This window comes from Mustela erminea, chromosome 14, assembly GCF_009829155.1.
Source record: "Mustela erminea isolate mMusErm1 chromosome 14, mMusErm1.Pri, whole genome shotgun sequence".
NCBI classification, from domain to species: domain Eukaryota; kingdom Metazoa; phylum Chordata; class Mammalia; order Carnivora; family Mustelidae; genus Mustela; species Mustela erminea.
The window spans coordinates 12580562-12594137 of NC_045627.1; the positions used below are offsets into that span (position 1 = coordinate 12580562).

The 13576-nt window shown below is 37.3% G+C and overlaps 1 protein-coding gene across 7 annotated transcripts in view; it reads right to left on the reverse strand.

The window, feature by feature from the left end:
* The window catches only part of RYR2 (ryanodine receptor 2), a 756727-nt gene that overhangs the window by 209390 nt on the left and 533761 nt on the right, over positions 1–13576 (reverse strand). For all 7 annotated transcript variants that reach the window (XM_032312097.1, XM_032312094.1, XM_032312091.1 and 4 more), the window contains 2 exons: positions 6323–6428; positions 1052–1195 (listed from right to left, as the gene is read on the reverse strand). In XM_032312097.1, coding sequence (XP_032167988.1) covers positions 1052–1195; positions 6323–6428 — 250 coding nt within the window. The remainder of the gene's footprint in view (positions 1–1051; positions 1196–6322; positions 6429–13576) is intronic.

A 13576-nucleotide genomic window follows, 5' to 3' on the forward strand; every position in this document is an offset into this window, starting at 1 on the left:
CAAAGTTATCAAAGCTAAGTGGGTTGATGTGATCAACACATACATAATAAGGTACTAATTCCTACCATTGATACACTGGCAGATTTTCAAAAGAAGCTGTTTACCTGCTTTAATCTATACATTAAACTAAACAAAAACTACCAATTTTAACCAAATCCAAAATGCAGACAAAATGCCAGTATACTTCCACATGCCTCAAAACCATGCTGACACTTGCAATAGATCAAAATCATAAACCTGATAATAATAAAAAGTGGTTCATAAGAAACCTTGAACTCTCATTTTGAAGAAGACCTGATCCAAATAAATCTGGTTGTGATACTGAAGAATAAATTTAGAGTACACTGTAAGGATGAAAGGTTTCCATTGTGAGTAAGCACCAAAAACAAAACAAAGCAAAACAAAAAAACTAAAATTTTTCATGAGTTGACTTTTCTTCTTTGAGTAAAAACTGTTCCTCAACCAGTGGGCTGCATCACAGAATGAAGAGGGACTGAGATGTAGGTAATTAGTAAGATAGATCTCACCAATCTACTACCTGAACCCCTTCTGATGAGTGTTGCGTCTGAGAAGCATTGCCCCAATGCGTTACTCTTCAATTAAACAGTATAAAAACGAACCAGAAATGCCTAATGGTTTAGCAAATATCTCAGAAGCAAAATACTGTTAACAGATAACTACCTATTTAAACTTTAAGAAAAGATTTAACTTGGTATAAGAATATTCGAATGCCTTTAGCATCATATTTAGATAGGAAAGCTAAATTACTCCCTTTGTACTTTGTCTTGACAGTCTCTGATCAAACATCTACATTTGTAGTCCTCTGGAGAGCCCACCCACCCTTATAAATACTGCTACCTCTCAATCTTTTCCTACAAACATATTTTGTTGCTGCTGTCTACCTCTGGCAGCCACAGGCATCTACTTAAGAATCTGATTCTTGGAAGCTTCCAGCTCAGTTTTCTCACTGGCTCATCTAGTATGATGTTAGTTCAAAGGATGAATAAATGTCAGCAGAGTCGCTTTGCCAGTGCCCTTCCATACTGCTTACAGGACTTCTTGGAGTCACTCTCAACTGGTTTTTCAGCTTGTTTCTTCTTCAGGTATGTCACCTTTTCTACCAGGGACAGCAGGCGTCCTCTAATTGTTAAGTCACTGTTTCCATCCAAAGACCCATCTTCATCCAGCTCAATTCCTAGCATGAGAAAAGCAAAGAGAAAGAAAGAATTTTTTAAAAAATACATTTAAGACAAATAATGCTCCAGTTTTGCAACTTCTTCCATTTATAGCTTAAAGCAATGCTGCATGTCCAAAATATTTGACAACATTGAGTTAAGCACTCCTGCTCACTAGCACTTGGGTAAAATCCATTCACTAGCATCTTGTCCTTTCTCTTTTTCCCCTGTTCTGATGGGCCTAGGTCTATTAGTAGCCAATACAAAATATAAAGCTGAGCAGATAGCAAAAAGATGCTCTTAGGAGTAAAGATCAATTCTGCTGTTTGGTCTGACCCTCAGGCTGACCCTGAGGCATCTCTGACTTTAGGTGCTATCTGCCTAGACCTACAGTTTTACCCTGCAGAAAACCTCCTAGAAGTTCAGCCTCCTCATCTGCCTCTGACAATTACAGTGGTATGTTAATAAACTGAAGAAACAGAGAGCAGGCATAATTAGGTATCCTAGTTCAGGAAACACTTTATGTCTGAAGCAATAATCCTACCATTTTAGAGTAGCTCTTTATTTACTGTAGATAATATAACTTTCTGGCACTCATCTAGTGTCTCTCTATTCAAAAGCTGAATTAATATGCAAGGTGATGTTTATATTCTCATCATTAAAATAAGATAGAAATAATGCATTTGGTGCTATACAACACTTAAGGAATGGCTAATTCATTTTCTTTCACTGGAACACTTTGTCCATATCACTGCTTAAAGGGAAAAGAACCACAGATTAAGAACATCAAATAAATTCCATTTTTAAAGTTCTTAGGGTAAAAGGAGGGGAAACCTACCTTAATAGATTTGGGCTACTGACATAAACTTCATAAAGGATTTCCTTAGACATTTATCATTATTCAAAAGATACATGCTGCATCTCCTGGCCAATTCTAAAAAGTGCCCCACAACTGGTTTAAATACAACTATTTGTGATCAATTGTCTTTACACTAAATCAATCTAACAGTCATCTCTCTGCCAAAGCATCTGGTTACATGTCCTCTGCCACAGAGGAGAAATTAAATAAAATTTTGGCTATCTCCTGCTTGTTCTTAAAGCCTTTCTGGTATCTCTACCTGTCATGATTTTCCACAAAGGGTCAGTTAACTATTTTGCAATAATAAATATTCTTACATGAACTCCTAACAGGCATCATGTATATTTATGAACCTATTTACATATATATTAACTTTTGTATCAACTAAACAATATTATGAAAACAGTTCAAAACAAAACAAGAAGTTTGACAAGGAAACAGCAACCATTAAAATGAACAAACAAATTCTAGAGTTGAAAAATACAGTAACTGAACTATTCAGTTGAGAGTTTCAAAAGTAGACTTCAACATGAAGAAGAAAAAAATCAACAACCTGAAAAATAGGTCAATGAAAATCATGCACTCTGAAGAAAGTCTATAAGATTTATGGGATACAATGGAAAGAGTCCCACAATATTCAGATTATGGGAATTCCCAAAAGTGACAAGAAAGAAAAAGGGACAGAAAGTATATTTAAAGTAATAATAGCAGAAAACTTCCCAAACCTGGGGAGAGAAACATACAAGCAGATAGATGAGGCTCAAAAGACCCAAAATGTGTTTAACTTGAATAGGGCTACACTGAGACACATTAACAAGTAAACTGTCAGAAGGAAAAGGCAAAGAAAGAATTTTAAAAAGGCACAAGAGAAAAGAGAAAAGAGAGAAGTTACACAAAAGGGAAATCCCATAAGACCACTGGAAGATTCCTCAACAGAAACTCTTTAAGCCAGAGAGAACTTTACCACAAATTTTTTAAAAAATGGAAGAAAGTAACTGTCAACCAAGAATTCTATACCCAGGGGCGCCGGGGTTGGCTCAGTGGGTTAAGGCCTCTGCCTTCGGCTACGGTCATGGTCCCAGGGTCCTGAGATCGAGCCCCACATCGGGTTCTCTGCTCAGCGGGGAGCCTGCTTTCTCCTCTCTCTCTCTCTGCCTACTTGTGATTTCTGTCTGTCAAATAAATAAATAAAATCTTAAAAAAAAAAAAAAAAAAGAATTCTATACCCAGGAAAGCTGGGTCCTTCAGAAAGTCCGTAAGAAAAGGGAAGAGGGAGAGAGACTTTCCCAAACAAACAAAAGCTGAGGAAGCTCATTACTACCAGATCTGCCTTACAACAAATGCTAGAGGAAGTTCTTTGAATGGAAGTTAAACAACACTAATTACCAGTGCAAAAACACAAAAAAGGTAGTGTAAGTCTTACTGGTAATGGTAAACATATAATCAAAGTTAGATTCTGCAATATGGTAACCATGGTGCATAACTCACAGCTCTAGTTTAACACATATTCTATCCTGGAAAATGTTCCATGTGCACTTGAGAAGAATATTCTGCTGTTGCTTGATAGAATGTTTTTGTATGTTAGGTCCATTTCGTCTACAGTGTTGTTAAAATCCACTCTTTCCTTATTAATTCTCTCCTGTATGAACTATTCATTGTTAAGAGTGGGATACTAAAGACCCCAATTATTATTGTATTATTCCTTATTTCCTCTTCTAATTTTTTTATTTGTTCCAGGATAGAATATGTGTTAGGCCATAAAACATAAAAACCCCAATTCTTCTCAAACTTCTCCAAAAATATCCAAGAGGAGGAAACATGCCCCAAATCATTTTATTAAGACAGCATTTACCTGCTACCAAAAATGCAACAATATGTAGTGTTTTTATAAACTAAAAATTTCTGAAAAAGAAATTAAGACATTGATCTCATTTACAATAGCATTAAGAACAATAAAATACTTAGGAATAAGTTTAACAAGGTAAAAGATCTCTATCCTAAAAATTACATGAGATTGATGAAAAGAAAAGAAGAGGATATAAATAAATGGAAAGGCATCCTCTAGTAATGGCTTTGGAAGAATTAATATTGTAAAATGGTAATACTATCAAAAGCTATCTATAGATTCATTGCAATCCCTATCAAAATTTGAATGGCATTTTCTACAGAAGTAGGAAAAAATCTTCCTAAAATTTATATGAAGTCACAAAATCTCCCTAATGGCTGAAGAAATCCTGAGAAAGAAGAATAAAGCAGGAAGTGTCACACTCCCTGATTACAAGCTAATCTAGTAAAGCTATAGTCATCAAAACATACTGGTACTGACATAAAAATGGGTAGATAAATGGAAAAGAACAGAGAGCCCAGAAATAAACCCAAGCATAGATGGCCTACTAATAGTTGACATGGGGGCCAAGAATACCCAATGGAGAAAAGATAGTCTTCAATAGGGGCACCTGGGTGGCTCTGTGGGTTAAGCCTCTGCCTTCAGCTCAGGTCATAATCTCAGGGTCCTGGGATGGAGCCCCACATCAGGCTCTCTGCTTGTCAGGGAGCCTGCTTCCCCCTCTCTGCCTGCCTCTCTGCCTACTTGTGATCTCCCTCTCTCTCTGTCAAATAAATAAATAAAATATTCAAAAAAAAAAAAAAAAAGATAGGGGCGCCTGGGTGGCTCAGTGGGTTAAAGCCTCTGTCTTCAGCTTGAATGGTGATCCCAGGGTCCTGGGATCGAACCCGAGTCAGGCCCTCTGCTTGGCAGGGAGCATGCTTCCCTTTCTCTATCTCTCTGCCTGCCTCTCTGCCTACTTGTGATCTCTCTCTGTCAAATAAATAAATAAAATCTTAAAAAAAAGTAGTCTTCAATAAACAGTGTGTGATAATGGGATATTTACATTTAAAAGAATGAGACGGGACCCTTATCTTAACCACTCATTAAAAATTACTTAGAAATAGATGGAAAGACTTAGATGTATGACCTGATATCATGAAACTCCTAGAAAAAATGTAAAAACAAAGCTCCTTGATATGGGTTTTGGCAATGATTTTTTGAATATGACACCTAAACCACAAGCAACAATAGCAAAAATAAACAAATGGGACTACATCAAACTAAACAGCTTCCATAAAAACCAAAGAAACCATTAACAAAGTGAAAAGACAACCTACAAAATGAGAAAAAAATGTATGTAGAGTAGTATCTGATAAGGAGTTAATACTCAAAATACATAAAAGACTACTGTAACTCAATAGCAAAAAACAAAGCAGTATAGAGGATCCTCAAAACTTTTTTAAAAAACCGAATTACCATACGATCCAGTAACTCACTTCTGGGAATATATCCGAAGGAAATTAAAACACTAATTTGAAAAAGGTATCTGCATTGCCATGTTCATAGCAGCATTATTTATGATAGCCAAGATATGGAAATAACTTGTGTCCATCAATAAACGAATGGATAAAGATGTTGTGGATATGGAATATTATTTAGCCAAAAAAAAAACCAAGGAAATCTTACCATCTGTGATAATGGAGCAGAACTTGAAGGAACTATGCTAAGACAAATAAGGCAAAGTAAAGAGAAATACTGTGTGATTGCACTCATATTTGGAAAACTAAAAACAAACAAAAGACTCAGAGAAAAACTGACCGTAATTGTTATCAGAGGTGTTATCAGTAGGGAGAAGGGCATTGAAGGAAAGTGGTCAAAAGTTACAAACTTGGGACGCCTGGGTGGCTCAGTTGGTTAAGCAGCTGCCTTCGGCTCAGGTCATGATCCCAGCGTCCTGGGATCGAGTCCCACATCGGGCTCCTTGCTCGGCAGGGAGCCTGCTTCTCCCTCTGCCTCTGCCTGCCATTCTGTCTGCCTGTGCTCGCTCTCTCTCCCTCTCTCTGACAAATAAATAAAATCTTAAAAAAAAAAAAAAGTTACAAACTTTAAATAAGTTCTAGGGAAGCAACATATCGCATAATGACTGTAGCTAACACTGCTGTATGATATACAGGAAAGTTCTTTGAAGAGAGTAAGTCCCAAGGGTATTCACCACAAGGGGGGGGGGGAATGCCTTTATTTCTTCTTTTCCTTTTCTTGCATCTACATGAGAAGATGGATCTTAGTGAAACCTATTATGGTAGTCATTTCACAATATAAATAAATCAAACAATCACAATATACATCCTAAACTTACATGGTGGTGTATAAGTATATGTCAGTTAATTTTCAATGAATACATAAGTAAATAAATAAATATATAACACATCTAATAAGAGTTGTAAGTCAAGAAGACTTTACCACAATGTGTCATCAAATCTTCATGAAAATCTAAAAGCTGGTCACGGATTTCTTCAGGACATGGACATTCACTTTTGTCATCCTTAAAATTGAGAAGCATATTGATCTGAAAGTTTGGAAAAATGAGAAAGAGGTGAGCAAAAGAACGGTGAATTCAGGAATGACACAGAAAAAAAATCATAAAAACCAAAGATGTTCAAATCTTTGAGTATTCACAAATTGCTGCCCAACAGATGAAAAACCATTATTACTCAATACAATGAATACCAAAAAAATAAATAATACTATTCAAAGCCTAGCTTACTGCAAACAAGTCCCATAATTTGCTTCCTTTTTCTCAATTCCAGAGAATGTTAGACCCTTATGTACTTAGGGCCCTTAAATCAACTAAAATCTAAATATTATTTAAAAAAATATTTTTTATGCTTCTCTTAGATTTCCATTTTTGTCTTGCTAATTTCTAAACTTCCTGAAGTACTTTAAAGAATACTTTTTGAGAAGGATATAGAGTAAAGGTGAAGAAAAATCCAAGTAGAAAATAAAATGGATAGCTATGCTTTTACTAACATTAATGATTCAATTAAATAAACTTCAACAAACTATCCTCCATTTGTTTTAGTTTTACACATAAAAAATCTACATTTACGAATGAAGAAAAGAATGTTGCTGTTTTATAATTTCCCCTGACGAAACAATTATGTTTGCTTTTTAGAGTTTTTAATGTGAACTTTTTGTTTAACTTTTATTTCAAGATAATACGCATATGCTATGGTGAGACATAGTCAAAGAGATACCATATATCCTTTACTCATTTTCCCCTGGGAATGGGTAACATCTTTACAAAACAGCCAGTACAATATCACAACCACAACACTGACACTGATAATCAAAATAGAGAACAATTTCATCACCTGAACAATCATTTCTCCTATCCCTTTATAATTACATCCACTACCCTCCCACATGCTCCTCATCCCTTATTCCTGTCAATCACTAATCTACTGTCCATTTCTGTACTATTGTCATTTCAAAAATGTTACATAAATAGAATCATACAGTAAATGCACACATACATTCCCACCTGATCCTTTTGGTGTCTGCAGGGTCTGTAGTGATAACTCATTTCATTCCTGATATTGGTAATTTGGGTCTTCTTTCTTTTTGTTAGCCTTTTCAGTGGTTCGTAGATTTGATATTTCTAAATAGCCAGTTTTTAGATTCATTATTTCTTTCAATGGTCCTGTTTTCAGTTTTATTGATTTCTGCTTTTATCTATAGAAGTGCCTTCCTTCTACTTGTTTTGGGTTTATTTTGCTCTTCTTTTTCTAAATGTTTGTGACAGAAGCTTAGATTATTGGTTTATTTTTCTCTCTGTAAGTATTTAGTGTCATAAATTATCCTCTCAGCACTGCTTTGGCTGTTCCCACAAATTTTCATATGTAAAATTTAATATAAAATTAAATTATATTTAACATTAAATATAATTTAATATAAATATTTAATATATTTTCATTTTCTTTCAGTTCAATATGTTTTTAAATTTCCCCTGAGACTTCTACCAAGAGTTATTTAAGATTGTGTTCTTTAGTTCTCTAGTAATGGGAGACTGCCTGTTACCTTTCTTTTATTGATTTCTAAGTTGAACTCCACTGTGGTCAGCAAAAAGATTCTGTATGAAAAAAATCCAATGCTTTTAAATGTGTTCAGGTTGTTTTATGGCCCAGGATAGAGTCCATCATTGAGAATGTTTCAAGGGAACTTGAAAAAAAATATATTATATCCTTGGGTGGAGTGTTCTACAAATATCCAAAGATCCTGTTTGGTAGTGCGAGGGTTGTGTTTTCCTATATTCTTGCTGACTTCTGTCTAGCTTTTCTATCAATTATTGACAAGGGGGTGCTGAAGTCTCCCCGTATAATTGTATATTTATCTATTTCTTCTTTCAGTCCTATCTGTGCAGACCTCATGTATTTTTCAGCTCTATTATTTAGTACATGTACATTTGTCTTCTTAGCAAGTTGCTCTTTTATCATTGTATAATGTCCCTGTCTGTCTCTGATAATTTCTTTGTTCTGATATACACCTATTTTTTCATAATATATCTTCTTCACATATTTTTTAAAAGATTTTATTTATTTGACAGACAGAGATCATAAGTAGGCAGAAAGGTAAGCGGGGGTGGGGGGGGAAGCAGGCTCCCTGCTGAGCAGAGAGCCTGATGCGGGGCTCGATCCCAGGACCCCGGAATCATGAACTGAGCTGAAGACAGAGGATTTAACCCACTCAGCCACCCAGATATCCCTTTTTTCACAGATTTGAAGGAATACATACACCCAGATGTTTATAGCAGCATTATCAACATTAGCCAACTATGGACAGAGCCCAAATGTCCACTGACTGATGAACGGATAAAGAAGATGCGAGATATATACACACACACACACACACACACACACACACAATGGACTGTCACTCAGCCATCAAAGAGAATAAAATATTGCCCTTTGCAATGACACGGATGGAGCTAGGATATATTATGCTAAGTGAAATAAGTCAGTACCATATGATCTCACTTATATGTGGAATTTAAGAAAGACAAATGAACATATGTGTAACTGTCCCTCAAAACAATGTACTGCTTAAACTATAACCCATGAGAAATTGCACTAGTCTAGGAAGCATGCTTAAAGGTTGTCTTAAGAAAAACATGCATTAGCAACAGGTCTCTGGGGGAGAGGATGATTTACGGCTTGGAAGCCGAGCAGCCAGGAACGCCTGGCCCGCTCTGGGTGGAACGCCACCTGCTCCATTTTTTTCATCATCTGCCCTGCCTCAGAGACAGCCTGCCATTAATCAAGATAATCCCTTTAAATGTGCTTGCTCCCCTATAAATTCTATACTGCATGACCAAACATATCCTACTTTCCTTGCTTATCTGTAAGATTTATAATCAATGTATAAGTGATATTCCTTCTTGTTTACAAGGCATCTGGTTAATGCAGAGCCCTCTTCTACTCCTTTGTTGATTGTTATCCTGTATCTAATAATATGGGACTGAGCAGTTGTTCGGGGCAACAGTCTTCTCTACTGCTCCCTGTCTCTCGCACCTGACTTGTTTGCGCCTCATTCTTCTTTCGTGCACCATGGGGAAGTGGCACATATGGGATGGGAGAAAAGAAAAAAAGGAGAGAGCGAAATAAGCCATAAGAGATTCTTAATGACAAAGAACAAACTTAGGGTTGGTGGAGGGAGGGAGGTGGGGATAGACTAGAGGGCACTTGTGATGAGCGCTAGGTATTACATGTAAGTGATGAATCACTGAATTCTACTCCAGAAACCAATTTTCCACTGTACGTTAACTACCTAAAATTTAAATTAAATTTATCTATCTATATCTGTGTAACCTTTTTCATCCTTTCACTTTTAACCTATCTACATCATTCTATTTGATATGAGTTTCTCCTAGAAACCTAAGACCATATGGTCAGGCCAAGTTTCAAAAGCCACTCTGCCAATCTCTGCCTTTTAATTAATATATTTAGATTATCTATATTCATGACTTTATGGATGTGTTATAACTTAAATCTGTAATTTTATGTGTTTTTTGTTTGTTCTGCTTTATTTTTCCCAACTTGCTATGGGTTCCTTAAACTATTTTTAGGATCTCATGTTGAGTTAACCCTGGCATTTTAAAATTAATTAATTTATTTATTTTTAGTATAGCTCTATCTATAGCTTTTTACGTGGTTGCTCTGGATATTACATTATACATACATAATTCATTATAGACTACTGGCATCAATATATTATTGGTTTGAGTGAAGCACAGAAAATTTACCTCTCTTTAGACTGCTTATCCTCCTTTATTTAAAATATAAAATGTCTTGCAGTACCTGGGAGGCTCAGTCAGTTAAGCATGCAACTCTTGGTTTCAGCTTTGGTCACGGTCATGGGATCCAGTCCCACATCAGGCTCTAGGCTCAGCACGGAGTCAACTCGTCTCTCCCCCTTTGCCCTTCCCCCCAAGCTTGCTCTAGCTCATCCACACATGGTCTCTTCCCAAAATAAACAGATGAATAAAATCTTCTTTAAAAATTAAAAAATAAAAACTACATATGTCTTAAGTATTCCCTATAAATACATCTAGAACACATTAGACAGCTTTAGCATTTTTGCTTCAACCAACAAATATAACCTAGAAAACTCAAAACAAAAAGGAAAATGCATTGTGGTTCTCCATGCTTTAACACCTTCCATAGTTCTTTCTCCATTCCAGATTTTTACAATTTTCTTCTACAGTCATTTTTCTCTTTATTTCAAGGACTTTGTTTACAGTTCTTTCAGGGTCCGTCTGCTGTAGTCCAGTTCTCAGTGTGTTCCTTCATTGGAGACTGTCTTGCTCTCCCCTGCATTCCTGAAGGATGTTTTTACTTCCTATAGAATTCTGGGTTTTCAGTCTTTTTCCAGTTGAAAACTGGTGTGCCTCTTCTGTCTCTGTCTGGCCTCCATTGGCCAGTCTGAAATCGCAGTCACTCACATTGCTTTTCCTCCTCTGCATGTCATTTCTTTCTCACTGCTTTCAAGATTTTCTTCTGTGTCCTTAGTTTTCAGAGGTTTGACAGTGATAGTCTTGGTTTAGATTTCTTTGGGTACCTAGTTTATTCGACTTCTTGAGTCTCTTTCTTTGTATCTTTTGCCAAACTTGAAACGTTTCAACCATTATTTATTTTTTTTTTTTTCCAGTTCCCCTTCTTTTTCCCATCTCTGGGACTCTAATGTCACAAATGTTGGATCTTTTGTTATATTTGCAGGGTCCTGAGGCTTTTATTTTTTCTTCTGTTTTTCCGACTGGGTAATTCTTTTTTTTTTTTAATTTTTAAAGATTATTTATTTAAAGTTATTTATTTTATTTTTAAAAGTTATTTAAATCTGATTATTTTTTAAATAATAAGATTTATTATTTAAAGATTATTTTATTTATTTAAGAGAGAGAGCATGTGCACGTGCACAGGAGCAGGGACAAGGGAGAGGGAAAGAATCTCCAGCAGATTCCCAGCTGATCACGGAGCCTGATGTGGCACTCGATCTCATGACCCTGAAATCATGACCTGAGCTGAAATCAAAAGTCTGACACTTAACTGACTGAACCACCCAGACATCCCTGGACTGGGTAATTTTTTTTTTAATTAGCATATAATGTATTATTTGCCCAGGGGTACAGGTCTGTAAATCATCAGGCTTACACATTTCACAGCACTCACCATAGCACATGCTCTCCCCAGTGTCCATAACCCAACCACCCTCTCCCTCCCCCCCCTCCAGAAACCCTCAGTTTGTTTCGTGAGATTAAGAGTCTCTAATGGTTTGTCTCCCTCAAAATCCCATCCTGTTTCACTTTTTCCTTCCCTTCCCCCCACAATCCCCCACCCTGTCTCTCAGACTCCTCACACCAGAGAGACTGTATGGTAATTTGGCCTGGGTAATTCTTGCTGTTCTCTCTTCAGTTCAGTGATTCTTTTCTCTTTCTCCTTCCTTCTACTACGAAGTCCATCCACTTAAGGTTTCTTTATTCTGGTGATTTTTCAGTTCTGAAACTTCCATTTGGTTCTTATTTCTATATTTCTTTGTGATGAGTTCCCCTCCTGCCCCATTTTGAAGCAGTTTTATGACGAATGCTTTAAAAGCCTGGTCAGACAAATTTAACATCTTCTTCACCTCAGAGTTGGTACCTCTTAAATATCTTTTCTTTAAGTTTTGCCTGCTTCTTAGTGTGATGAGTGATTTTTTTTTAATTGAAACCTTGACATTTTGGTCTTATGAGACTTCTGGATCTTATTTAAATATCTGGTTTCTTTTGACACTACCTAGCAGGAGATGAGTTTGAGCTGCCTTGTTACTTGCTACTGCCTGGTAGGAATGGAAGCCCATTTCTTCACTCAGCTTCCATGAACAATGAAAGAGGAGAAGACACTGTTCTCACTGGGCAAGGGGAAATCCAATTCCCCACTAGACCTATACTCAACTCATTCAACCCTGGCTGGAAAGGGCAAAAGTGCCATGCACTTACTCCTCCCTCTCTGGCCTCTACTGACACTCCGGAAGAAGCAGGCCACATTACTAGTCATCAGGGATGAAGTCCCAGCTCCCCACAATTTTGCCTGGAGCACCTCATTGCAGCCTGGTGAGGGTGGAGGTCTGGGCTCCCCACTTAGTGTCTGTTGGTTGGGGTGAGGGTAAGGCACGGTTCCGTCTTGTGTTCGACTGGAGTAGTACTGTTAGTCCCTACAAATTTTTGGTTTTGCTAGAAAGACAGTTTTCATGGTCCTCTGGCTAGACATAGATGCCCTTGGTTGGGCTTTTCTTGATGCCCATTGGATTTCTGCACTGTGGGCTCCTTTAGCCCCAAGTCTGAGATAGATGAGGCAAAAAGAAAACCCAGGGGACTTATCACAGGTCCTCAGGTCCCATTTCCATAGCCAGTCTCCTTGTTTCTACCTTTTAGAGTCTTCCTATCTAATCTTTTATGTAATTTCCAGGATTACAGTTGTACTTAGAAGGAAGAATTGAGAAGGTCCATGTACTTCATTATTCCAGAAGCAGGAGCCTCTTGACTTCAGCTTACCAAATGGATTTAATTTGGGAAGGCTTGGACTTGTTTTCTACTCCATACATGCTCTTCCTGGCAATGAACAAAATTCCATGACCCCTCCCTCAAAGAAACTACATTCTGGTGAGAAGACAGCTTCTGCTATTAGTCCCTAAACATTTTCACTTTGAAGTATCTTGAGAGGGAAATGCTAAGGGCAAGAGACTGAAGATGAGATCTGGTGGTTATACCTTTTCACCACCATCTTGGAAATCTCCCGCACCAGGCATCCCATTTTGAAGTAGATTCCAGACTAGCTCATTGTCTGGATCAGGCATGTGCCCTTGGTTCAACTGCACTGCTATACCACTGTACTCCCTCTCACCAAGGGAGAGAGGTGGGTTTGGAGCGAGCAACCAGAAGAACCATGAACAGGTGATCCATCTTCCGGCAAGCCTTGGGGCATCGACATTTGGTCTTACAGGAGGGACCAAACAGAAGGTATCTGACATCAATTCTTAGAATGGAGGGGCTCCTTTTCACTGGGGTGGTGCCTTGTCAGCCAACAAAGATCTTGGACAAGACTGATGTGCCAGATTCTGAAGTTCTGCAAAGAGAACTTCAGAATCTGGCACATCAGTTTTGTCCAAGAATCTAGAATACACATG